General features: G+C 37.0%; 1 protein-coding gene across 1 annotated transcript in view; it reads left to right on the top strand.

Annotated features, from left to right (window-relative positions):
- GDAP1 (ganglioside induced differentiation associated protein 1) overlaps window positions 1-14033 on the top strand; it is a 357570-nt gene extending 343537 nt beyond the window's left edge. Inside the window, exons 2-7 of the mRNA XM_087706942.1 lie at window positions 6706-6867; window positions 7479-7671; window positions 10621-10794; window positions 11128-11222; window positions 11464-11578; window positions 11829-14033. Coding sequence (XP_087563068.1) covers window positions 6763-6867; window positions 7479-7671; window positions 10621-10794; window positions 11128-11222; window positions 11464-11578; window positions 11829-12211 — 1065 coding nt within the window. The 5' untranslated portion in view covers window positions 6706-6762 and the 3' untranslated portion in view covers window positions 12212-14033. The remainder of the gene's footprint in view (window positions 1-6705; window positions 6868-7478; window positions 7672-10620; window positions 10795-11127; window positions 11223-11463; window positions 11579-11828) is intronic.
- The last annotated feature ends 13459 nt before the right edge of the window (window positions 14034-27492 follow it).

Genomic DNA, 27492 nt, shown 5'->3' with positions numbered 1-27492 from the left:
TTAGTCTAATCTACAGTGCTGAGATTTCTTGATGGTCTTATCTAGAAGCCATGAAAAAATGTCTGGGCTTGCCCTATATAAGCATCATCCTTTCTGTGGTTTATAGAGAACTGGTAGTGATGGTGATTTTCAGTTCAGTCTCAGAAATATAGATTGCTCATTTCCATATGTGTTGTAGTGGGTAACATATCTGCCTAAGATGTAACACAGCACAGGTTCTAATCCCAGTAAGGGTATGGCTAGCTGATGAGAGCTAAATATCTTGAAATAGATCTATACTAGTCTCCCTTTATTTATTTATCAGCACAAATACAATACAAATGTAACAAAGGCAACAGTAAAAATATTGGGTTTCTGTCTGGATGGTCTCTTGTGACGAGCCGATAGACAGAGAATGGAAGCAGTAGACTTCCTCCCATATTTGGGCATACCAGGGGTTGTGACACTAAATACATACATACATACATACATACATACATACATACATACATACATTATATATATATATATATATATATATATATATATATATGTGTGTGTGTGTGTGTGTGTGTGTGTGTGTGTGTGTGTGTGTGTGTGTGTGTGTGTGTGTGTGTGGTGGGTTTCAAAAAATTTTGGAACCTCTTCTGTAGATGTGGCCTGCTTTCCGGGTCCACTGGTGGAACCTCTTCTAACTGGTTCGGTAGATTTGATAAACCGGTTCTACCCAATAGGTGCGAACTGGTAGGAACCCACTGGGACCCGGCTAGCTAGCTGATGAGAGCTAAATAGCTTGAAATAGATCTATACTAGTCTCCCTTTATTTATTTATCAGCACAAATAGAACAAAATGTAACAAAAAGGCAACAGTAAAAATATTGGGTTTCTGTCTGGATGGTCTCTTGTGACGAGCCGAAGGACAGAGAATGGAAGTAGTGATCTTCCTCCCATATTTGGGCATACCGGGGGTTGTAAAAATCTAATATATATATATGTATGTATGTATGTATGTATGCATGCATGTATGTATGTATGTATGTATGTGTGTGTGTGTGTGTGTATACACACACACACACACACACACACACACACACACACACACACATATATATATATATATATATATATATATATATATATATATATATATATATAAAACAACTTATATCTGACTGAGGACTTATGTTACATCTGTAATGGGAACAACAACAACAACAACAACAACAATAATAACAACAACAACAACAACTCCGCCATTGCCGGTCCCAAGCCCGAATGAGAAAGGAGGAGGGTTGGGGTCAGGTTGGCAACTGGCCCCATAAAAAAACCCCGCCAACCCATACAATATGGTGAAAGAAACGAATAAAATTTTTATACCGCATCGGTCGTCCCACGGGTTGGGACGATGCGGCGGATGTTGGGGTCCCTGGACATCCGTCGACAAGTGGGCTACAAGTGGACCAGCCAAAAAAATGACAAAAATATAGTGCAGATGAAAACCGTGCCATAATGGTCTGTTACTACAACTCAGAGCCAGAAAAAAGAGGTTATTTAAAGCGAATGTATGAATTATGGAAAGAACAATATCCCGATTCAAATGTTAGTGAACAACGACTAGCAGATCAAAGGCGATTTATTATACAGAATAAAGTGTTTAGTGAAGTTGAACTTGAGGAAATTCAGGCAAATTGCAAAACCAAAAAAACAATATCACAAGCGGAAATAACTGATATTCAAGACACAACTAAAGACATTATAGTAGAACTCCCAGAAGAAGCTCTCGGGGAGGAAATAACACCACCACCACTAGAACCAGTTATCACTGAACCAACTGATGAACTAACTCAAAAACAAAAAGAATTGAAGGATAAGATCATGGAGCATTTTCTGCTTAATGAGGAAAGGCAACGTTTACCATCACTAAAAACTGTGCCTAAGAAAATTTTGGCCCCTATCATGAAAATGGTTAATGCAGTGTTTTCAATAATTGAATTGGGATCCATCTTGGAAACGAACCAGTTAATATACAGTGCAGCTGTAATAGTCACTAATGAATTAGGCATTAAAATCAAAGTACCTAGTCACACAACAGAAAAAGCATCAATGCCAAAGTGGAAAATCCGATTAGAACAAAAAGTCAAAAAATTAAGGGCAGATGCTAGTAACTTAAAGAACATGCATGAGCAATGGCTTAAAAACAACAAAACCATAGATCGGCTAATCAGAAGATATAGATTGGATACAAGAAACATCAATGAAGCTGTAGAGATTGTAAAACAGTGGATAACAGCAACAGCTAGAAAAATTGAAAGATATGAGGCACGAATCATCCAATATAAACAAAATCAGCAATTTCGATCAGACCAACAGCGTTTTTATCAAAGTCTTAATGTGAATGGTGACACCAAAAGTGAAAAACCAGAAAAGCAGGCCACAGTTGAATTCTGGAAAGAATTGTGGGAAAATGCAAAGGATTACAATAAGGAAGCAAAGTGGATACATGACTTTGAGAAAAGCATTGGCAACAAACAAATGCAAGTATTAGAAATAACAACTGAGAGGGTCAAAAATCGAGTAAAAAAGGTAAAGTATTGGACATCACCTGGAAAGGACCAATTACATGGTTTCTGGCTCAAATATCTGACCAGTTTACGTGCAATATTGGCCAGGCAACTGAATGAAATTTTACAAAAGGGCCAAATTGATGAATGGTTGACAACTGGAAAAATATACTTGATTCAGAAAGATGCAACTAAAGGAACAACACCTGAAAATTACAGACCAATACCATGCTTGTCAACAACCTTCAAATTACTCACAGGCATTATTGCAGATAACATGATGGATTATTTGGAAACAAACAACATCTTGCCAGTAGAGCAAAAAGGCAACAAAAGAAGGAGCAGGAGCACAAAAGATCAGCTCCTGATTGATAAAATGATATTAGAAAATTGTAAGAACAGAAAAACGAACTTGAATATGGTCTGGATTGATTATAAAAAGGCATTTGACTCACTGCCACATAGTTGGATCATAAAATGCTTAGAAACAACTGGCATTAGCAAAAATATTACATCCTTTACTGAAAAGGCGATGAAACAATGGAGAACTGAGTTGGCAGTAGGGAATGAGATCTACGGAATGGTTAATATCAAGCGAGGAATTTTCCAGGGTGATTCACTTTCACCTCTTCTCTTCATCATCGCAATGATCCCACTATCAGTAATCTTAAAAAAAATGAAATTAGGCTACCAAACAGCCAAAGAAGCTGAAAAAATTTCGCATTTACTATATATGGATGATTTGAAACTCTATGGAAAGTCAGAAATAGAAATCCAATCATTGGCAAACACAGTCCGAATATTCAGCACCGATATTTCAATGCAGTTTGGCATGGAAAAATGTGCCACTGTATCCATAAAAAGAGGCAAAATCACTGCATGTGAGGGAATTGAAATGCCCAATGGCCAACTAATTAAATGCAACGAAAATGAAGCCTACAAATACTTAGGCATTCTGCAGTTGGATAATATCAAGCATGGAGAAGTAAAAACTATTGTCAGACGAGAGTACACCAACAGAGTTAGGAAAATTTTGAAATCTAAATTGAATGGTGGAAATACAATCAAGGCCATAAATACCTGGGCAATACCAGTTATAAGATACACAGCTGGTATAGTTAACTGGACACAAGCTGATTTGGACATTTTGGACCGAAAAATCAGGAAACTAATGACAATGCACTACAGTTTACATCCACGTGGTGATACTGATAGACTATACCTGCCTCGAAAATCAGGTGGCAGAGGATTATTACAAGTGAAGCAAACAGTTGAAGAAGAAAAACATGCACTGGCTGATTATTTAAAAGAAAGTCAAGAACATCTATTAATCGAAGTAAAGAACAAAAATCTACTGACAAAACAAGAATACAGAAAACATGATAAAATCAAGAATGGAGAGTTGGCAGAACAAAGCACTGCATGGCCAATTTCTGGAAAAAATAAAAGATAAAGTGGACAGTGAACAAACTTGGTTATGGTTAACAACAGGTACATTAAAGAAAGAAACGGAGTCACTAATCCTGGCTGCGCAAGAACAAGCTATCCGCACAAATGCCATTAAGGCCAAAATCGAAAAATCCTCTGATGATGTCAAATGCAGACTTTGCAAAGAAGCTGATGAAACTGTTGATCACATACTCAGCTGCTGTAAAAAAATCACACAGACTGATTATAAATTGCGGCACAATTCAGTAGCACAAATGATCCATTGGAATTTGTGCAAAAATTATAATATTAAAACAGCAACAAACTGGTGGGAACATCAGCCTGAAAAAGTCACCGAAAATCAGATGGTCAAGATCTTGTGGGATTTTCGCATACAAACAGACAAAATACTGGCGCATAATACACCAGACATCACATTGGATGAGAAAAATAAGGTCACAATCATAGACATCGCAATACCAGGTGATAGCAGGGTCGCCGAGAAGGAACATGAAAAAATCGCAAAATACCAGGACTTAAAAATTGAAATTCAATGACTATGGCACAAACCAGCAGTGGTAATTCCAGTGGTAATTGGCACACTGGGTGCTATTCCAAAAACATTGGAATTACATTTAAAACAGTTAAAAATTGACAAAATCACCATCAGTCAAATGCAAAAAGCCGCACTGCTTGGATCTGCACGCATATTACGAAAATACGTTACAATGTCCTAGGCCCCTGGGTGGGGCCCGACTAGTAACCAATGCCAAATCCGGCGAAACAACTGGCCGCTGTGATACAATTGTATAATAATAATAATAATAATAATGTTGAATTCAGTCTAAACATCTGGCTGACTGTGCTACCAACCATAATAAGTACCCGCTAAATAAATCCCCAGTCTTAACAATTGTCAACAAAAAAGTTTGGATAGTAGGTGTGGCAATATCCGGAGATAGCAGAATAGAAATGAGATAACTAAACATATTTAGATAACTAAATATGAAGACCTGCAAATAGAATACAATGACTGTAACAAAAGAAATAAAAGGTAATTCCAATCGTAAAAGATGCTATCCCAAAGCAATTGGAGCATCACTATCAATAGTGTTCACTTTAATACTAACAATATTAACAAAGTTACCATTGGTTAATTGCAAAAGGCAGTTTACTTGGAACAGCTGACACTGTGCTTTAATACCATCAAACAACAACATCTACCTGTCGCAGGTCCTTAGGAAGAACACCATAGGTGGACAAAAATGCCAAATCCAGTCAAACATCAGGCTGACTGTGCAACCAGCCATAATAATAAGAAAATATAAACTCAATGTAACCTTTTACTTGAGGTAATGTATCCTCATTATATTTGGAACTATAGAGACCTCTTGTGGTCATTCAGAGTTAAGTAATTTAATTTGTTAAGAATTTTTCAAGTAGTGTAAATTAGTGATGCTTTTCCATTTATTTTGCTGGGTTATTTATTGACAAAATCCCCTTACTTTTAAGTGACTCCTTTCATTAATTATTCTACAATTTGAAATATCTATCTATCTATCTATCTATCTATCTATCTATCTATCTATCTATCTATCTATCTATCTATTTATTCTGTAACTCTATTTTTTAAACCAATTAATTTTATTTTATTTTTTGATTTTATTACATTTATATGCCGCCCTTTCCCCCAAAGGGGACTTAAACATATACTCATGCTAAAATATGACTAAGATGTTCAGGTCTGGCGTTAACCATAAGGGAATAAAAGTGAAAGAAGATTCCCTGGTAAACATCTTAAAGATGAAAAAAAGCTAGAATATACATTTTTAAATACAACAGAAAGTATCACATCTATCATTATGAAACAAACACAGTTAATTACAATGGAATACAATTATGAGCCACTGAAATTCCCAGGAGGTTAATAAAATTATGTAGGAAGGTGAGTTGAACTAAAAGAAAAAAACATGGGAAATACATAACACTCATGTACCTCATACACATTTTGAGGCAGATATTAATATACTATTGAAATGTGAAAACCGGTCAGGTGATCAAACCGGACAGTCTTGGAGGAGATCAACCCTGACTGCTCTTTAGAAGGCCAGATCCTGAAGATGAAACTCAAATACTTTGGCCCCCAAATGAGAAGGAAGGACTCACCGGAGAAGAGCCTAATGCTGGGAACGATTGAGGGCAAAAGAAGAATGGGACGACAGAATCCGGTGGCTGGATGGAAGCAATAGGCATGAGCTTAGATGGACTCCAGAGGATGGTAGAGGACAGGAAGACCTGGAGGAATGTTCTCCATGGAGTCGTGATGGTTTGGACATGACTTCGCAACTAACACAACAACAACAAATTGAAATGTTGAAGGCATATCCATTTGATTCCATTATCCTGCATTATTTAAGTTCAATTTCTTGTCTGAGTTCAACAAAGCTTTATTTTAGTTAAAATAATTAAATGTATCTAGAATATTTATTTATTACAAACTAGAGAAGAAATTCAGGAAGAAGAACATTTTTTCTTGAATCTAGGTAGGTAGCTTAGTTATCTCTGTGTTAATCCTGAATACCCAAGATTCTCAACAGTTTTTTCATTTCATGAAATCCTGTCGGAGGGTGAGGGCAAAACCAGGAAGCCAGCTTCATCTGCTAATAATGAGCATGCTCAGTTTATGGAGCAGACTCAGTAACAGAGAGAGGAGAGAGAAAAAAAATCAAATCTCATGGGCAGAATCTCGGAGCAGTGAATTGAGCAGGAAGAAAAACGTGAAGTGGCAGAAGAAATGGAGGAACAGATGGCCGACAAAGCACCACCAGCTGAAGTGGAGGTCAAGTCAGAGGCTAAACTCATCCTCTATCACTGGACACAGTCCTTCAGTTCCCAAAAGGTGAGCGTCTCATCTGCTAAAAGGAATGTTGTATTTCAGAACCTGGATAGCTCCCCCCACCCATGTAGCCCCCCCCCCCTTTAAAACTGCCTATTTGCCCTGGGGAGACAAAGCATTTGTATTAAAGGCCGCTCTGAGTGGGTGCCTGAGAGAAGAAGGAATCAAAAATAATGAAAAAATGGCATACTCAAGCCAGGAAGCTTCACAAACAGGCCCAGACCCTATTGTTCAATTTTGTGCATTAAGAATGGGAGCTTGGCTAATCCAAGATAAAGGAATGAAAAATAGGCAATAACAAAACCAAGTGACATCAATTTATATTACAGGGGAAAAGTGTCATATGAGCAGCTGATATTTAATATGCACATTAAATCGTTCCTGCAGGTTTTTTATTGTTTCTCTGGAATAGCAGCATGTTTTATTCAGCTATTTCTTATCATAATCTCCCAATGTCCATAGCAAATATCCCAGGGCCAAGTTCGATATGGCACTTGGAGATTCCATGGCCAGGTTTGGCTTTGAATCCATACAATATGTGATAAACTCCATGCTTTTTAAAAAAAAATGGATACCCATAATCTTTAACAGGAAAGCTCATCCGTTTGTTTCAGGTACGACTGGTGATTGCTGAAAAGGGGTTGAAATGTGAAGAGCATGATGTAAGCCTTCCACTGAGTGAACATAATGAGCCTTGGTTTATGCGTTTAAATGCATCAGGAGAAGTCCCTGTGCTCATTCACAAAGAGAACATAATTTGTGATGCAACTCAGATTATTGACTACCTTGAAGATACTTTTGTGAATGGTAATAAGATATTTATATTTGTTTTTTAAAAAGCCTTAATGTGTGTATCTCATTTCATATGTGTAGGGAGATTCTCATTCATCCAAGCCATTGTTGTCCCAAAGGTACTTTTTAAAGAGACTTCCTTGTTCTTTCACTTCTCATCCAAGAAGCTTCTTCAACTTTGACAGGATGATGGGGGAATGGAAGGATTTATATTTCTTGCAGACAGCTGGTCATTTACATTCTTTTAGAGAATCCTTGTGGCCTCAACTGCTCTCAAAAAGAATCCAAACGACCAGCTGTCACATAGGAATATAAATCTTTCCCTTCCCCACCATCCAGTCAGAACTGAATAAGCTTCTTGGATAAGAAGCAAAACATATTCAAAGAAAAACAAGAAAAATCCATTTACCTCTTGAAAAAGCATCTTTGGGACATCTTATTTCATAGAAATTTATTTATGTACTAAATGATTATTTATACTATGCATTTTATATTTTGTATCTTATTTGTACACCACCAGGGTCCTTCTGTGAAGGAGATGAGTGGTAAATAAATAAATGTGATAAATAAATTGCAGTTTGAGAAAGTTTTCATGAGGGAGACATAATTTTAAGCTTTATTATTGCAAGGCATAGAAAAGACACTTGGAGTGGGATATAGACACATATAAATCTTTTTATCAGCAACTCTTCTGTAGAGAAACAGGAATTTACCTTGACCAGTATTATCTTCCTTAATTGGCAATGGCTATCTGGGAAGCTAGAGGATTTCTTTATTTCTTACACGATCCTGTTAACTAAAATCATATCAAGAATATTTACAGGTATTCAACAGGGTGGAGTTAGATGATAACATATAGAATAGTATGGAATCCTATAAAATATATTCCTTGCACCTGAGCAGAAATCTGCCAGCTATACCTTGTGGAGACAGGCATCCAAGTACAAACAAACAAAATTATCCGGATTTGATTGAGACAGACTCTTGAAAGGATACCATAACTTGCAGTGATGGGATTCAAATAATTTAACAACTGGTTCACCGAGGGTCAGATTCGCCTTCATGGGAGGCATGGCCCATCCCCATACTCCAGCTCTGCTGCATATGTGGTATAAAGCCTCCCGCGACGGCCAACCTGATTCTACTGTGTTTCCCTGAAAATAAGACAGGGCCTTATTTTCTTTTTACTCACAAAATATGACTTGGGCCTTAATATGAGGGGAGGGTTTATTGTTTTGGGGTTGCTGGGCGGCTGCTCTCTTGCGACCTGGCCAAAGAGCCAGGCACAGCCTCATGGGTGAATGGCTGTGTTGCGCTGTTGCAGCAGTGCAACACAGCAGCCATGAAGCAACTACGCTCATGAGCAGCCACCCGGCAAATCCCCTTTCTAGCCATGCACAACGCCATTCACTGACCTAGGGGTATCACCAAGCCGCATGAGCGCCTGTTCGCCACCGCCCAGCTCCCACGGCTTGGCGCCTTCAAAATGCCAGTGAATGGCGCTCTGCATGGCTGGAGAGTGGCTGTTCTGCTCTCGCTCATGTGCCTCCCAACCTCACAATGCCCTGGCCCAGCTCTCCCCACAGAGCCAGGGCACCTCCGCTGCTGCTGCATGGCTTTTTCTGCGGCTTCCAAACTGAGTCTTCTGGCAGTGGCTGCTCTGGGTGTACGCTCTATGGTTGTACGCTCTGATGGCAGCTGGCCCACAACCATAGAGCCTACACCCAGAGTGTCCACTGCCAGAAGACTCAGTTTGGAAGCCACAGAAAAAGCCATGTGGCGGCATGATGCTCTGGCGCTGCAGGGAGACTGGGCCAGGGCATCGTGAGGCTGGGATGTTCGTGAGCAGGAGTAGAACAGCCACTCGTGCAACCCCCCTCTCCAGCCATGTAGAGCACCATTGACTGGCAGTTTGAAGGCGCCAAGCCACGGGAGCCAGGCGGTGGGGAACAGGCGCTTACGTGGCTTGGTGATACCTCTAGGTCAGTGAATGGTGCTATGCCCGGCTGGAAAGGGGGTTTGGCGGGTGGCTGCTCATGAGCATGGTCGCTTCATGGCTGCTGTGTTGTGCTGCTGCGACAGCACAACACAGACATTTGCCCATGAGGCTGTGCCCGGCTCTTTGGGATCCCGCTTGCAAGATAGCAACTGCCCGGCAGCTGGGCACAGAGCCACTCCCAACCTAGCGGTATCCCAAAGGTGCCAATCAACACAATCACCTTTGCCTTCCCCCGGTTCCTGCGGCTTGGCACCTTCAGGATACCGCTAGGTCAGTGATGGTGCTCTGCCTGGCCGGGGAGGATGTCCAGGGGGCTTATTTTGGGTGGGTGGGGGCTTATATTTTTGCCCACTCGAAAAATGTGGCAAGGCTTTAATTTCAGGACATGTTGTATTTTCGGGGAAACACGGTAGGAAAATTGGTTAAATTACCCCCCCCCCCAATGCAGTGCAGCCCCACCCACCACCACCCAGATGCCCTGGCTTCCCACAAGCATTTCTTTGCCTACCTGATTTCCAACTCTATTGCATTTCTCCATCATGTTTCTTGCTGCATCCTGCCTGCTCCTTCTCGGTCAGAGCTGGAATGCCACTGTGTTTAAGTGCTGATAGATGCCAGCCTTCTCACGTGTGGGCCTGGGCCTGATATTGGGCCTGTTTCAGTGCCTGGTGCCCAGATGCCCTCGCTTCCCCCAAGCATTTCTTTGCCTACTTGATTTCCAGCTCCGTCGTGTTTCTCGCTGTTGTATGCAGGGAAAGAAATTTGTGGGGCTAAAAAAAAAGTTCAGTCAATCAATTTCAACTTCACGAGATCTTTTCATCCACAATCAGATCATATTCGAAATCTCTTTTATTTTTCACTTTCAGATCTAAGGGTTAAAGTGGGTGAGAGGTTATGAATATCTAAACCAACCTCATTTTATTTATTTTTTGCTAACTTTCATCTATGGATATTCTTCTCTGTAGAAAAGACTCCAAAATTAATGCCAGAAGAAGGAAGTATGTATTATCCAAGGGTCCAACACTACAGAGAACTCCTAGATTCCTTGCCTATGGATGCATACACACATGGCTGCATTTTACATCCTGAATTAGCAGTAGACTCCATGATTCCTGCGTATGCCACGACCAGAATTCGCAGTATGTACAAGAATTTTACATGTACTAGTCATCTGTGCTGTTCAAATTCATTTTAATTTTCTAATTTAAATGATTTTATCAAATTTATATTTATTAAAAATCAACTTATCAGCCTGGTGAAATAAGCAACATATGGTGTTTAAAAAAAACATTTTAGTTGACTTTCAGGATTAATTCTGCATTACAGATGAGGTTTCACTGAATTGTTCACCCAAGATATTGTAAATCCATACATTTTTACGAAGTAAAATATTTTAACATGATAAACGTTACTTAATTTATTTGACAGTTTGATGTTTAATAACCTTAACTGCTTAATTGCTGTTTTGCAAGGCCAAATAGGTAATACTGAATCTGAATTAAAGAAACTTGCTGAAGAAAATCCAGATCTGCAAGAAGCATATATAGCAAAGCAGAAACGACTCAAAGTAAGAACAGAATATGTATAATTAATTAAAATGGATCTAGGATTGCTCAGAATATTATATTAATGTGAAATGGCAAATATTGCATTCTTTTCTGCTTGAAATAATTCCATTTTAAAAGAGATTATATACATGTATTTTGTGTCATTTAGTAGTCTTAAAATTGCTTGCTAAGATTCACAATATTCAAGAGAACTTATCATTTTTTTTGCAAGCTAATATGCAATCTATTTATTTCCTGTAGTCTAAATTGATGGACCATGATAACATAAAATACTTACAGAAAATACTAGATGAATTGGAAAAAGTTTTGGATCAGGTTGAAACTGAGTTGCAAAGGAGAAATGAAGAAACACCAGGTAGAATATTATTTGCAGTCAATTCTGTCTCATTTCTTTAGATTCTGCAATGTTGAATAATCACTTAGTAATCCCTAGACTGTTTCAAGTCAAGTAATGCTCCAATTTGCCAAACCATAGCAACAAATAATCTAGAACTAATGGTTACACACATTTAATAAGAATATTAATTTCATGCAATAGAGGGATCTTTGCATCATATTGCATTTTATTAGTCTCTAATTATTTATGCCTTTATTTTTGATATCAGAAAATGGACATCAACCTTGGCTCTGTGGAGAATTCTTTAGCTTGGCTGACGTATCCCTTGCTGTAACACTCCATCGGCTGAAGTTCATTGGACTAGCAAGGAGAAGCTGGGGCAATGGAAAGCGGCCTAACTTGGAAGCCTATTATGAGCGTGTCTTGAAGAGACAACCATTTCATAAGGTTTTGGGACATGTCAACAACATACTAATCTCAGCAGTTCTTCCAACAGCATTTCGAGTAGCAAAGAAGAGGGCACCCAAAGTGTTTGGCACAACTCTTCTGGCTGGCTTTTTAGCAGGAATAGCATATTTTGCATTTATGTTTGCTCGGAAGAGGTTTGCTAACTTGCTATTATCAATAAGAGGAAGGCAGAGTTATCTGTAGATGCTTCCTTGCTAGATCGGAATTGGAGTACTTTATTTTCCAAAGAGGCTGATTTGAAGAATAATGGTCCAAAATATTGTCTTCTATTATTAGGCCTTTTTCTGATTGTAGAGATACATTAGTAATATAAAAGAATCTTGCAAATTTAAGACAAAAACACAACGATTAATTTCAAACATCTTGCTAAGCTATTATATGTTCAATATGATTTTTATTTAGTGTAATACATCCACCAGCCACTATGGTTCATAAACTATTGTTGAGGGGTTCCCAGTTGTAACCAATGTTTCAGTAACCTATGAGTAAAAATACCCCACAATTAGCTCAATGTATGAAACAGCCAGTAGCTTGTTTGTGGAATTGAGGAACAATATTTTTCATGCTTCATGCTGCCTTTATTTTTTTATTTTTTTATAATATATTTATTAATTTTCAATATCAAACTTTAAAATAAAAATTAACAAAAAAAGGGAAAGGGAATTAAACTAAAATCAAGTGACAAAAATATATCAAACAAATTTATAAGAAAAATGACCTCTATCTTTCTTTTGGTACAGTGATAATAATAATACAACCACCTTTTTCTTCGTTTAAATAAATAGCACTAATATACAAAACACCTTAAAATACTAATAATCAACTTACTGAAATCCCCAATATGCACAAAATTTTCTTCTCTTAGTTTTATCTAAGAAGTAGTAAATTATTAAATAGAGATCTCTCTGTTTAAAAAGCTGCATTATTTATCTAGTCAAACCCAGTCTAATCTTCGGATCTCAAAGTCAAAAGTTGATTTTTCTCGTTATTCTAGAAGAAAACTAATAATGGTCTCCAAGTCATAAGAAATTTAGTCAAATCATGCCACCTTTCTTTACCTACAGAAGAATTTATCTGGAGAACAGGGCTAGGCGTCTGAGCAGGATGGGATGAAGGGTGCAGAGTTGTGGGTTAAAGATGGATTTATCCAAAACTGGATAGATAAAATTTTCTGTGCAGAGCCCTTCATATAATTTTGATTAAATCCCTCCCCATCACATCACTCTGTATATTATCTCTTTATGTTAAGGTGAGTCCCTACCACTTCATTTTTCCTATACTTACTTAGTTACTTAGTTACTTAGTTACTTAGTTACTTAGTTACTTAGTTACTTAGTTACTTAGTTACTTACTTACTTACTTACTTACTTACTTACTTACTTACTTACTTACTTACTTACTTACTTACTTACTTTATTTATTTATTTAGCCATCTTACCAATAAACAAACTCTAGGTGACTTACAAATGATAAAAAAGATAAATACAGAAACAATTACAATTTAAAATGCCACAAAAAGTTATGTCATTTATAAAAGTCATAATATTGAGTCATTATATCTTACCAGTGAATTTGTTAGTAAGCAATGGAAGTTTATACCTGTTATTTTAATAGATTGTTGTACTGCGATTGGCTCATAAGGCAAGTCCATTAAATGTTGGCTGACACAGTGACACATGCTTCAATTACAGCCTTAAAAATAAATGATTAGATAGATATTTGATACATAGCAGGTAGGATTTCAAGGCACAAATTAAAGTTATGCCTATGTTTGTGTGATTTGGAAACATTTATGCACATTAGTGATCTATAATCTATTTATTTTGAAGCAGTGTGCATTTTATACTGGATTTTGTGCAGATAATATATTGGTAATTTTTTTTCTTAACATAAACATATGTTTCGTGCTAGTGTATTAATGCCATCTTTGATGTACTTCAGAAAATATCTGTTTCACAAATACAGTTTCTTCAGAATAAACATGAGCACAGTGTTTTGACTTTCATGCTTTTTTCAAAAAAGTAATTAAAATTGGTTAAGCAAACATTAACTTAATTGTTAAACACAACTATGATAGAATCTTGAATTTCCATCATATGCCATGATGGTTGCAAATCATCATGAAATCGACCCGATTTTATGATTTTTATTTGTTCAGTTGTTAAGTGAATGCAACAGTTGTAAAGTTGTAAAGTGAGTGTTGCAGTGGTAAAACAAACACATTGTTTGCAGTGGGCATTTTTTTGCCAGAGACTGGGAGTAGATGTTGATTTCCAGCAAAATATTGCAGAAGTGGTATAGGCTTTCCTGCCTAAACAGGAAGTTGGACTAGAAGACATACAAGGTTCAAGCTCTGTTATTCTATTCTATTCCATTCTATTCTATTCCTGTGACCTTGGGATATTGCAAATGGCTACTTATGTGTCCTGGTGACAATGAAGTGGTGGTGATAATCAGAACTTTGCCTCTGGGCCCCAAGTAACCTTTGGGGGCAGGTCCCTCATAACTTTGAGTGGTCTTTAAGCAACTGGTCATTAGTTGAGGACTACCATTATATCGCAGTGTGAGACATTGTGCACAAATGTCAAGAGGAGTCTTCCCATCTATCTTTCCCTTTATCCAGTATTGCAAGATTATGAATCTTTCCATTGTAGGTAACAATGGCAGGAGGAAGGATAAATGAACACTGAGGCCTGTTTGTTTACCAGTGTTTTAAATCTTGTTCTGATGCCTGGGATAGAACATCTGGGATAGGCAAGACATCATATTCTTTTCTGATATTCCAACTGATTTTTATCCATTTGGAAAATCGTTTATTAGTTTTTAGCTATTGATGAGCAAACAATAATCCTTCATGCACCTTGAAGATTATTCATGCCACTGAAGAAAAAAAAACATCTCACCATTTGGGAAGCACAGCTCTTTACCATATCATATTGTTTCTCAGTATAATCACCATGGAATGCTGGCTAAAGAACCATCTGTTTCAGTATCATTCTACTATCAAAGTGGGCTTGGATACTTGGATCAGGTCTGCATTTTCATGTGAATATATCTATTGCAGCCAGTGGCTTAAGGTCTGTTTCTTCAGAAATGCTAGAGCTGAATCTTATAAAACACTGGCATGGACTTCTAATTGTAGTACAATATATTTAAATCAGCTGAAACAGACCATAATATATCATTATAGTTTGGGTCCCCAAAGAACGTTTTGGAGACCCAAACTATAAAGTCATTGCAAAAGGTTTGAATTTGTCTTACTTTGACACATTTTTCAATTAAATACAATGTTTTCCAGGACTACTTTTCCCCACTGAAGAATTTTTGAATGTTGTTGTTAACCACATCTGATATAAAGTTATAGTAAATGGTTATATGTTTTGGAAGTTTTGGGGTTTGTGCAATATGGGATTTGTGTTTCTAAAAGGGTTTGGATGATTCCCTACTTGTGAATGGAGCCAAACTTTCTCTAGGGTCATTATCTCATTATCTCTATCTGGCAGGAATGGGAATGAGTCTCAGGCAGGTTTCTTTGTTATCAGAAAGAAAGAAAAACAGCACAGCAATTTAAGGCTAGAAGGCTACTTGGAGGTCATCTAGTCCAACCCCCCTGCTACAGGAGGAAACCTTACATTGTATGGATTATTTTGGTCCCTTTAACAGAGAGGAAAATTGCCAGAAAGGAGGAGTTTACTAGGACAAGGCTGCTATGCAGAGGAAGGCAGAGATAGTCCTTGATTTATGACTATAATTGAGCCCAAAATTTTGGTTGCTAACAAGAGCATTGTTAAGTGAGCTTCACCACATTTTACCCAATCCATGACATCTTCTGGTGAGTGACATCAAGTTGGCCACTAACATCCAGTCACATGACTGCCAAGCCACTACTACCTGGTCACATGACTGCCAAGTCGCTCCTACCTGGTCACATGATTTCTGAGCCACTCCCCCCTGGTCACATGACCACAGAGTCACTCCCACAAAACAGGTCACACCTATAGAATAGGTTCTAAAAATTTTTGAAACCCACCACTGAGTAAGGACAATGAATTAAAATACATTATGTTATATCATGTTTTTTTTTCCTGAGACTAGATCTTCGGATGGGACGAAGTTAAATTTATAAATCTATATATATATTTTATATATATATATAAATTTTAAATATATAAATATAGATATAAATATTTTATATATAAAAATATAGTCAAGCTTAAGAAACATATACTATTGCATGGGTTGTTATATAAAAATAGAAATGCTAAATTCCAAATCCTTATTCATTTTTCATGGAGCTCAAATGTTTTAAAAGTTATGGCTTGATAGAGAATGAATCAAAATTTCTGAAGAAAGTAAGTAGACAAAATTTGGCCAATGGTTAGATATAAACATACATTACCTTTAGTTTCATGACAGAAGAAAGTTGATAACAAATAGACTTACCTCTGTAACAGCTTCTATTGAAGGTTGGCCATCCACCCCCAAGATTTTAGATGAATTTTCTTACCAATGGAAAATATATATTGAAGCTAACATGATAATTTACTTGCAAAAATGGCAAATTAGTGTGTGATACTTTTGATTTTTCAATAGAAAGTTACTCTATTCTCTCCTTGAACTGTAATAAGAAACATACTTTTAAAGCTTAGAAAACAATGCTTTTTGGGTTTAGTAGGTAGTAGAAAACAGATGAAAATAATTTAACTTCATGACCCAGATATTCTGGCAATACTAACATATTGGACATGCTCTGTTTACCACAGATTTTAATTTAACCAAACAATACTGATTATGTACTGGCATCATCTCTATTCTCCAGTACTAAGCAGATTTAGATGGAAAAATCCCAGTTCTCAGCAAAGGTTACTTCCAGGTAAGAGTAGAATTAGAACTTTGCTTTGGCATTGTTGCTCATCTACTTCAGTCATATTTAATATTCAACAATGGGAGACCAAAATTGGAGAATATATAGCAAAGAAAAAAATGACTGTATATATTCCTTACAGACATTCATCTACATTCAGAGCATCACACACCAAAGCAGGCTTACTTATTGGCAATATGTTTTTTTTTTAAAAAAAACAAGAGATTAATTAAAATATCAGATAAAATGATTTTAAATAAATATAAACAACAGTGTTCAATATTTCAAGAAAACGGGAAATGCTTAAGTAGTGATTAGTGACTAGGGATGGTGAAGGGAATGTGCTATCAAAAGTTCTTCCTTTCCTTGTTTTTTATATTTTACATTTTGCTTTGTGTCAGCATTTAATTTTTATATATCTAAATTATTTTTGTTATCAGCTTGAATAATGCAAAATCATTTATAATAAAACACCGTGTGTGTGTGTGTGTGTGTGTGTGTGTGTGTATTCACAAATTCTGAAACTGGATAGCTGCAATGATGCATATGCTTGATTAAGGATTCTGTAATCTACCATTAAAACATAATCTGCTCTAACCATGATGAAACTAGAATATGTTATCAACTGATAGTTAAAAAAAAAATAAGCATGCCATTCTTTATCCGCACTGCTTTTTAAAAATGTACAGCACCACTTTCTCTTTGATTAAAGTTAATGCTTTCCTAAATAGTACGATCTACAATGAAAATGTCTTTGGATACATGATGGCGATTGATTTACCACGATACAGCTGTTATTCTTTGGGATACTGTATAGGAAATTATCCACCAAATGACCACCAGATGGCAGTATTTTCCCAAGGCTACATGTTAAAGAAAAAAAAATAACAATAGTTTTCTAGTTTTTAAAATTTTATTTTAAATATTACCCATTGGCATTTCTAAATGTTCTACCTAGTATATGAAAAAGCATATGGGAAAAGTGGAACCTCAAAGAAATGTATTTCATGCATGCATAAAGAAGGCAAAGTTACTCCATTTTGATGACAACAGTGTGAAAGGGATCGGGCATTATCTTCTCAGGGGAATTTTTTAGCTTCCTGGTATAACTTTCAGCTCTGGATTTCTTTTTTTAAAGTTTTTTTATTTTTAGACAAACAAAGACGAACAACACATGAAACATAAAACCATTATCAATTACATATACATATAGTATGTTGTTTGGTTACAAACATTTGTGCATCACCGCTTTCAATTATATATAAAATCACCCATCCAGATTTAGAAATCGCTCTGGATTTCTAAAATAGTCTCCCATTCAAGTTCTTACCAGGCTCAACCAGCTTATCTTTGAAGATCAGATGAAATTGTGCAAGCATATCCATTGCATGCTTATAGCCACCTGAATAATCTGACAGGATAGTGATATTAAAAGATAGCAATTGCACTTAGATTTATATACTACTTCACATTACTTTACAGCCCTCTTGAAGTAGTTTACAGAATCAACATATTGCCCCCACAATCTGGGTCTTCATTTTATCCACCTTGGAAGGCTGGAAGCTGAGTCTACCTTGAGTCAATGAGAATTGAACTGCTGGCAGTCAACAGAATTAGTCTGAAATACTGCATTTTAACCACTGTGAAACCACAGCTCTTTACTGGGTACATTTATTGGTAAGAAACGCACAGAATAAGGGTGTCAAACTCCAGGCCCACGGGCTGGGTGTGGTCCGTGAGGTGCCTGTGGAGCCGCCCTGGAAACAGCAAAGGACTGGCCCACGATGTCTCTACCAGTGAAAATGAACTCTTGTGCTACACTTTAAGAAAATTAGGAAGAGTCAAGTCTGAGATACTTTCTCAAACTGCATTTCTGCCTTGGACTCAAATTTGTTTCATCTGACTGTTGTCTTAGTTGCGATTGTTCCTCCAGTTTTTCAAAATTGGAATAGGATAGGATAGAATGGAATGGATTAGGTTAAGGTAGGATAGAATAGAATAGGACAGGAAAGGATAGCGAATACTCTATTGGCCAAGTGTGACTGGACACAAAAGGAATTTGTCTCTGATACAACAAGCATTCAGTGTACATTCATTCATCTTTTTTTTTCTATTTCCAAAACTTCAAGTTATCTAAGCAATAAAATGTCAATAACTTTAGTTAACACTGCACAAATATCATTATATTTAAACAATATGTTTATGATTTATTATCATTAGAATGAAAAAAAGTTACTCCTACTGATCCATTACACTTAGTGGGTAATGAAATGTTTGAAAGGAAACAACCAAACTTCAGGGAACATCAAGAACTCCATATTAAAATATCTGAATAGTTGCTAATATTTTACTTAGACGTATATTTTTTGTTCCTTTTTCTCCTAGAACAAAAGAGCATTTGAGGAAAGAGGAAAGGAATATGGTAAGGCAGGGCAATCTCTGAACTTCTCCATCCACTTTTTTTTCAGTCTCAAAAGTAACTCCAGATTTCCAAATTATGACAGCAATACCAGTTTGTGGCATGATTGTGTGTTTGTACACTGATGGTGAGTGGTGTGTATGGGTGTCTGCCCTATAAAGGGGCAAACTAGGTACATTAATGAAATGCTTCTAAGTGCTGAACATTTTCATCTCTGTCCCTCTCCCTAGACATATGCCACCTCCTGAATCCCTCAGAGGTTGTGTGTGTGTGTGTGTGTGTGTGTGTGTTTTAAAAAATGAGCCACATAAAAAAGATCGAAGAACTGAGATGACAAAAAATACATTCCAATGAGGAATAAACATTAGCCTTCTACAGCTTCAGGTGGCGTAGTTGGTCTGAGAAAGCTCCACTGGAATTACCCTGTGAAACAGATTTGTAAATTGAAGGGGCGACTTGCTTTGAAAGAATGAATGGACCCTGACAACTTCAAAAAAAGCTTTGGAGCTTTCAGAAGTTCTTCAAAGAATCAGTGGCTTTTCTGTTGCTTCTAAGACTGTCAGTTCATAACATTACAGCTTAAATTTTTCATATAGAGATTGTAGAAAGGGAGGTGTTAAGTGGTGTGATTAATTCTCTGCATTGCTATGAGTAGTTTCAACTTTTTTTAAAAAAAATGTGGCTAGCCGCAGGCTTTATGTTTTTTTCTTACTGTTTTTCTAATTGAATGTTATATTTTCATCCTGGTTCTGCCAACACAATTGAAGTCTGTTCAGCTCTCAACATTCTTAATGTGGACTCAAGACTGGTCAGTCCAGTGTTATGCAATCTAAAAACCCTTGGAAGTGCTAATAAATTCAACTAAGTAACTAAATGGTCAATCCTACTTTCACATTCTCATCATTGGGGCAGTTTGAAGTATGTTTGCCTTACAATGAGTTACTTTGTTCCAATTTTACATTGATAAGCACCTGATTCAAACATTTACTACTTCTAACAATGGGGACTGGGGTGGAATTCAAAATTTCCATGAATTATGACCAGTCTATCTGTGACATAGTATGCATATTTACTAACTTGCTTGGGGTACTATTGCTAATAAACTTAGAACATTGCAAGAGCAGAATTCTGATGCAGCAAATCCTGAGAGTATTAAATAGGTCTTCTAAGAAAAGGCCAAGAGAGCCAGATTGATATAGAGGTTAAGAAACCAGCCTAGAAACCAGGAGACTAGTGTCTCCTTAGACACAAAGTCGGATGAGTGATCTTAGGCCAGTCACTTTATCTAACCTCTAGGAAGGAGACAATGGCAATCCACTGAAATCCACTGAAATCTTGCAAAGAAAATTGAAGGAATTGTCCATGCACTCACCAAGAATGAAGCCTGGTTTGAAGGCACAAGAAGAAAAAAGGCTAAACTTTTAAAACATTTTTGCTAGCCCTGTGCATGAGCTAGCTCTGCCTATTCAGTTGTTAGGGATTCCCTAGATACATAAGAAGTATAGAATTGCTTCCACATCTCTTTGATGGTCCTCAGTGGAACAAGTTAGTCATGGCTAAAGTTAAATTGTTTTTAATTAAGTGTACTTAGTCATGGCTAACTTTTTGGTGGTTTACAGAACTTGATTACAATTCTTGAAATATTTAAAGCTGTGGAAAAAGTAATCTCTTCTGTCTGCCAATAGTACGTTAGAAGTAGAATTTGAGGCTGTTTCAGTCAGTTTTCATTTCTGTTATAATATCAAATTTTGGAAGGAAATACATGTCCATGCCCACTTTCCCCCCATTATTCTCCTTCTTTGATAAAAGGAATTAACAAGATCTATTGTTATTTTTTCATGGGAAAAACTAAGCACATGGTGCATTGAGGGAGCTGTCAAAATGCAAATAACCTGAAAAGTTAAATTTCACATAGGACAAAACCTGTAGTGTATGGGATATTTATTTATTTTTAAATTGCTTTGGAGTGTGGTTATTTTTTTAAAAACTTTTTATCTCACAAATTCACTGTGAATGTTTTACCAACAGAGCAATAAGGTTATTTATGCCATTAATCACCAAACACTGTTTTTTGCATGAAAAATAAATCCTTTAATAACAGTTCTGAGTAATCTGGTTCTGAGTAATCAAGAGCCTCAAAATATTCCTCTTTAAAAGAGGGATTGTATGGTAACCATTGAAATGCAAAGGGTTAGCTTGTTTAAGTTTTAAATATGGGCATAATGTTCTGAACTTTGGAACATGAAGTTGTTTCCTTGGGGAAAAGTCCATTTAAAAACAATTTGTGAGTATGTTTAGGATTGTTTCCAGGATAGTATCATAAAAGTACATGTGTATGTTTAACACAACAAAAGAATAATAAAATTTAACAGTTTTCTTCTCAATCTCTAATCTCTGTAAATGGGAGATTTCAACTGCCAAGGGAAAATGTAATTTATTGCACAAGTAATGTATTGCAATAAAGGTCCTGGTTACTTCATATCATTGAAAACTTCCAGGAAATTATTGCCACAAAAACATCAAATACTAATAAGGTTATAGCATCAATTTTAATATGCAATACTTTCCACTGTCTAAACAGACTTGACTCTGACTACTATTAATTCTTAAAAACTGAGATGTGATTCCAAGGGGGTAACTTTAATGTTACTTCAGCACTTAGCTTTATATTCAAAACCATGGCAATGTTGTTTATACCAGAGAAGCTTTGTGATTTATCCCACCAGTTCTTAGCTCCATAATTATAGAAGAACAATTGTAAGTTCTCTAATTAACCTTCCAGTTTAACATCAATGGCATTGGATTTCCATTTGATATATGTACTCTAATTTTGATTATTGTATTGAGCAGCTAATTCATGACTAAATTACGCTAAGCCAGGATTCTGATACTTTGTGATTTATCCATCTTTGCAGTTTAGAACTTTTTATATGTTTCAAATGCTGGAAAGATGCCCAATGTATTTATTTATTATTTACAACAATGACAGAGATTGAGGAAAAATTCATCAATATTTTTATTTGGCTCAGTATTGTAGTACAGAGATATAAGGTCAAATGAAATATGACATAGCCCAGTTTCTGTTAATGCCATGATTAAAATGTGATTCTGAATTCAGAAGAACAAATTTCTATGTAATGTTCATGTGTTCTGTTCAAACCAATGGAATAAGGATTAGCTAATTCCATTTATCAGTCATAATCAGTCTGAGATCAGTATGCCAAGAGTACTCCATACCTTCTGAATGAAATATGCTTTTCTCTTTTTATCAAAATAAACAGAATGGTTTGTGGAGTTCTTTCTTTGATGGACATTTTATCCTACTCTTTGTCAGAAGATAAACATGAAAAGGCAATACTAATATTTATTGTTTTGTTTGCTTTCATTGTAATATTTGCTATTGCAATATATAGCCTATATGTTCTATAATAGCATGCAAATTGATAGGAATCTATGTTTAAATAAATCATTTTTCTTGGTATGTTCCATGGCTCCCTTTTTCTCAGGCATCAACATATTCATTCTTCACTGTATCCACTTAAAACAGTATTAAGGGCAGTGTTAATTTGTCCATCTGAAGTGCCATATATTTGATCATGAATACTTTTTTATTTGCATATCCAGGATCTTATCCATAAAGTGGGTAAAAAGAATCTGATTTATAGCAGTAGACTTATATACCGCTTCATAGGCCTTTCAGGCCTCTCTAAGCGGTTTACAGAGAGTCAGCATATTGCCCCCAACAATCTGGGTCCTCATTTTACCCACCTCGGAAGGATGGAAGGCTGAGTCAACCCTGAGCCGGTGAGATTTGAACCGTTGACCTGCTGATCTAGCAGTAGCCTGCAGTGCTGCATTTAACCACTGCGCCACCTTTCCTTCCTTCCTTCCTTCCTTCCTTCCTTCCTTCCTTCCTTCCTTCCTTCCTTCCTTCCTTCCTTCCTTCCTTCCTTCCTTCCTTCCTTCCACTGTGGTAATCACATATGAAGGAAAGGCATTCAAAATATATCCAAATTCAAGAGGATTTTACATATATCAGTATGAACACTTCATGATCTGCTGGAAACAAATGTTTTCTCAAGTTTTGGCCTAAACAGGCAAAATATTTATGACCAATTCTTCTGTAATATTAAGGCACAATAAAGTCACTCAACAGCTCAAACTTCCCCTGATAATCTTTAGGTATCAACACTCAAGGTATTTTACATGCTTTAATTGCTCTCATAAACACATGGCCATACATCATAGGTTTTATGAATATTTTTTAATATCACTTCTTATAGATATTTCCAGTACCTTTTGGTAAATCTCATGTACTCCCAAATTGCAGAATGCCAGAAATAATATTTTGATTACAAGATTAGCGATCCAAGCTTACCTGGTGTGACCATGTTATGTATAGATCTGGTTATACTGTGTTTGTGGCTTACTACCCCATATATGCTGTAATGTGAAATAGTATCCCTATTGCCAGCAGAGAATGCATTTGATCCATTAAAGCTGACTAATCCATCTACACCTTCTTTATTTTACTAGAAAGCTTTAAGTGGAAACCTCAATAGATCAAAGCCATGGTAGCCAATCGAGATCAATAATTAAGGGGCTATCTGGTAATGATCCTGTCATACATAAGTTTTCTATTTGGAACGTAAGAAGAGTAAATGGTAATCAGCATGAATTAAAACAAAATAAAGAAAAGTAAATTTAATTATTTTGGTTGCCTATTTCCAATGGACTCTATAGGTGGCACACAACTAAAAGAGAGATAAAACTTCTAAAAAAATTCCAGACTATACTCTAGTAAAAAAATCCATAAAACAAAACAAAAGACTATTAAAAATGACAATCATCATTTCCAGGCCTTGAACCAAAACCAGGTTTTCAGAGCTTTCTAGAACCTTACGAGAAAGGGTACCATTCTTGTTCCTGGGGGAATGATGGAGGTGTGATGGAGGCCACTACAGAGAAGGCAGGCTTCCTTGGTCCCACTAAGTTGGCAACATTTAATGCGGGATACCTGGAGAACATCCATTCTGTTAGAACCTGTGAAGTCTGTGAATCACAAAGGGGAAAGATGCTATGGATCTGAATGAAGTTCAGATCTTATGGAATTGTGATCTTATGGAATTGTGTAATACATATAGGGATGTATATGTGTAGATTTAATTTTGAATGAAAGACATACACTGTATGTCAACAAACATAAACTGATATAATTTAGTTTATTATGGGCATATGTGAAAGTGGAAATTCATGGGTTAGCTTCATGTTGTGTTCCTGTGGAGATGATAATGGAATAAACCAGAGATGAACTTTGGGAAAAAATTGTGCAATGTTCTTTGTGAATGTAATTTAGAAGAAAATAAAACAAACAGATGGGTGAGAATAAGAATACAGATAATGATGGGGTCATTTAGTGAATTAAGAATGAATGAGAATGGTTGTGAATATTTCCTTAGAGGTCAAACAGACTGCTCAGGTCCCTGGCTTGTGATTATAATGTTGCAATGTACTATTCCACACGATTATCCTTTGTGACTTTTCTTGCCAGCTTTCCAAAGAAAAGTTAATGAAGAAGCCGGCAGGGAAGGTCCAGTAAGTCACTGCCTATGTCCTTTTTCCTAAGGAGCCTGCTCCTCCCCATACTGCCATGACTATCATCGACCTGCCCACACTCCGTAGCACCTGCCTACAGCATCTTCCCATCTTCCATGTGCCTTTACTTGGGATTTCTGCCTCTTCTTAAGACCTGCACTTTCTGGAGTTGGAATAGCAATTGAGGTTGCCTGGATTACCAACATTAAGTGATGCAGTCATAGGACATTACATTTTATGACCACATCACTTAGCAATGACAATCTCCATCCATCTTTGTAACCTGAAGTCTAGTGGTAAGAGAATGAAAAAAAAAAGTTCATCTATGGTTCTTCCATTATCATCTTTATTGGAACATAACCCCTGACTCCAGGCCCTCTTGTTGCCTATAGCAGAATTCTTTAGAAACCAGGAACACTGCCATTCACGCTTCTGTCTAGTTCAGACAGTATCTACATACATTGCAGCATGCTAGACTTTGAGTGATCTGGCCATTATTTCAAAAGGCACTTGAAGAATTGTACAAAATGCTGTGTCAGGTTTTAAGAACCACTGCACTAGCCTGTGGTATTGGAAATCTTGAAGTAAAGTTGGATTTCTCGGACCCTATAGAGAACTTAACCAGATGGGTGAAATTCTTGAGTTAATGGGAAAATTCCCTCCAACTTCAGTCATTGTTGACATGATACAGCTTATAATCAACTGACTCAAACACATATTCCCATATGGGAAAGCTCTGCTTACTTCTCTTTGACTAATCTAATGCCACAGATTTGTAAGTGATACGTTTATTGTTACGGAAAATGACATAACAAGTGTTAAGGGCTGGATTTATAGGGAGACAACAATGTAAGCAAAACGCTTACAAATGAAATTCAACTTGGTTCAATGCAAGTTGCCAAATGAATTTTTTACTAGCAGTAATGAAGGAGGAAAAATTATCTGACACTGTTTATTTAATATCCCTCATTATTTATTTTGGATGCTTTCATATGAACATGTGGGCATTTCTAAGTATCCTGATCTAAAATTGTAAACCCATTGGATATTGAGAATATTTTAACTGGAAAACTAAACCTAGTGCAAGCTCAAGTAATTTACATGGTGTGAAAAGCTCACACCATGTGCACAAAACTGACTGTTCTGAAAATGTGGAATTAATATAATACTAGTAACAAAAGTGTTACCAATCAAAGTTAAATGAATGTTCATGATATGTGTATTATGTGCAGATAAGCTGGGCAGATGTGATTCCCTTTTCAGAGTCTTTTTTAACAGGATGCCAAAACTGAGCTCATCTGTTGTTTGGCTACAGTGGAACATAACGTCAGAAGCCACAAAATCACTTCCATCCTTCTTTAATTAAAACAGCAAAGCATAATTGATTGCTAATGATTAAATAGAGTAAGTTGCCATTCTGTAGCCATTACCTAGGAGTAACCACCATTATACTGAAAAAGACTTTATAGAAATGTAGAAAAATGTACAGTTCATGACTTACAAATCCAACAATTTTAAATAGATGCTGGCACAGCAAAATGAAAGCCTTATTTATTTTAGCCTTATCTTTAAAAATATCCCAAGTAATGACTCGGGGTTTTATTTTAATTGATTGGTTTTATAGTCTTGATTGAAAAGTATCAAACTTTCTCATCAAGTTCAATTTCAGATCTTATTTTGGAAAAGAGGGACTGGATGGCCTATATTTCTGTGCTTAAAACCTTGAAAAGTTATTAAGGACACATATCTATTTGGGGCGGTTATTCTCTCCAGGGTTTTAAAGTATACTTTCCATAAGCCTAACTAAAGAAGTTTTAAGTATTCAGGCACTGAGGAGAGGATTCTTTCAAGAGGCTTTATTATTTAACAGAACACTTCAGAATGCGATGAAGAACAGAACAGCGCCCGCCTGACAGCTATTTATACTGACAGCTGTCAGGCGGGGAACCAATCGGGTGGCGGCATTTCTCCCACCAGCCAGCAGCTGCGCCAGAGCCAATCGGATCTTCTTCCAGCTCTGGCTGCAGCTGTCGGCTGCATCTGGCCGGACGCAACACTCCTTTCCCTCAGATTGCGCATGCGTAATCATCTAGATATTGTGGTTGTCTGTTCATGCGCTGGGAATGTCTCAGACTGGGAGTGTTCACCATAGTCGTCGTCAGAGGTCCGTCATTATGACGCAGCTGAGCTGAAGGCCCGGCCTCTTGTCCAGTGCAAATGTTCAAAGGTAAGTTCCTGGCCACGGTTTCGGCGGACAGCACGCAGCCAGGAAGGCTGGGGCGTGCTGGTTGTGGCTGGAGTGTGGTGTTTGATTGCGGAGGCGGGTTTGAAGCAGCCAGCTGGTAGGGCGACTGTGATGTCTCATGGCAGCGGAGTTGATTTATATGGCGCCACCAAAGTTGTCCGTCGCAGAGTTGGATCCTGTAAGAATAGGGCCCTGTTAATTCCTGTGTAATTTTGTGTGAAGACACCCTCCCCCACCAGAAAAGCCCGTGGGGGGTTCCTCAACAGGAGACTCAAAGGAGCATAATAGGGGTAGAGATGGTCCAGCATGGTTCAGAGCTGGCGGCCCATGAGATTTTCGGA

The sequence above is a fragment of the Thamnophis sirtalis genome, unplaced genomic scaffold (assembly GCF_051295495.1).
Source record: "Thamnophis sirtalis isolate CommonGarterSnake01/CBP01778 unplaced genomic scaffold, rThaSir2_p1.2 scaffold_2, whole genome shotgun sequence".
In the NCBI taxonomy this organism is placed as follows: Eukaryota; Metazoa; Chordata; class Lepidosauria; order Squamata; family Natricidae; genus Thamnophis; species Thamnophis sirtalis.
Note: the sequence above shows the minus strand (reverse complement) of the source record. Positions and strands in the feature narration are given on the sequence as shown.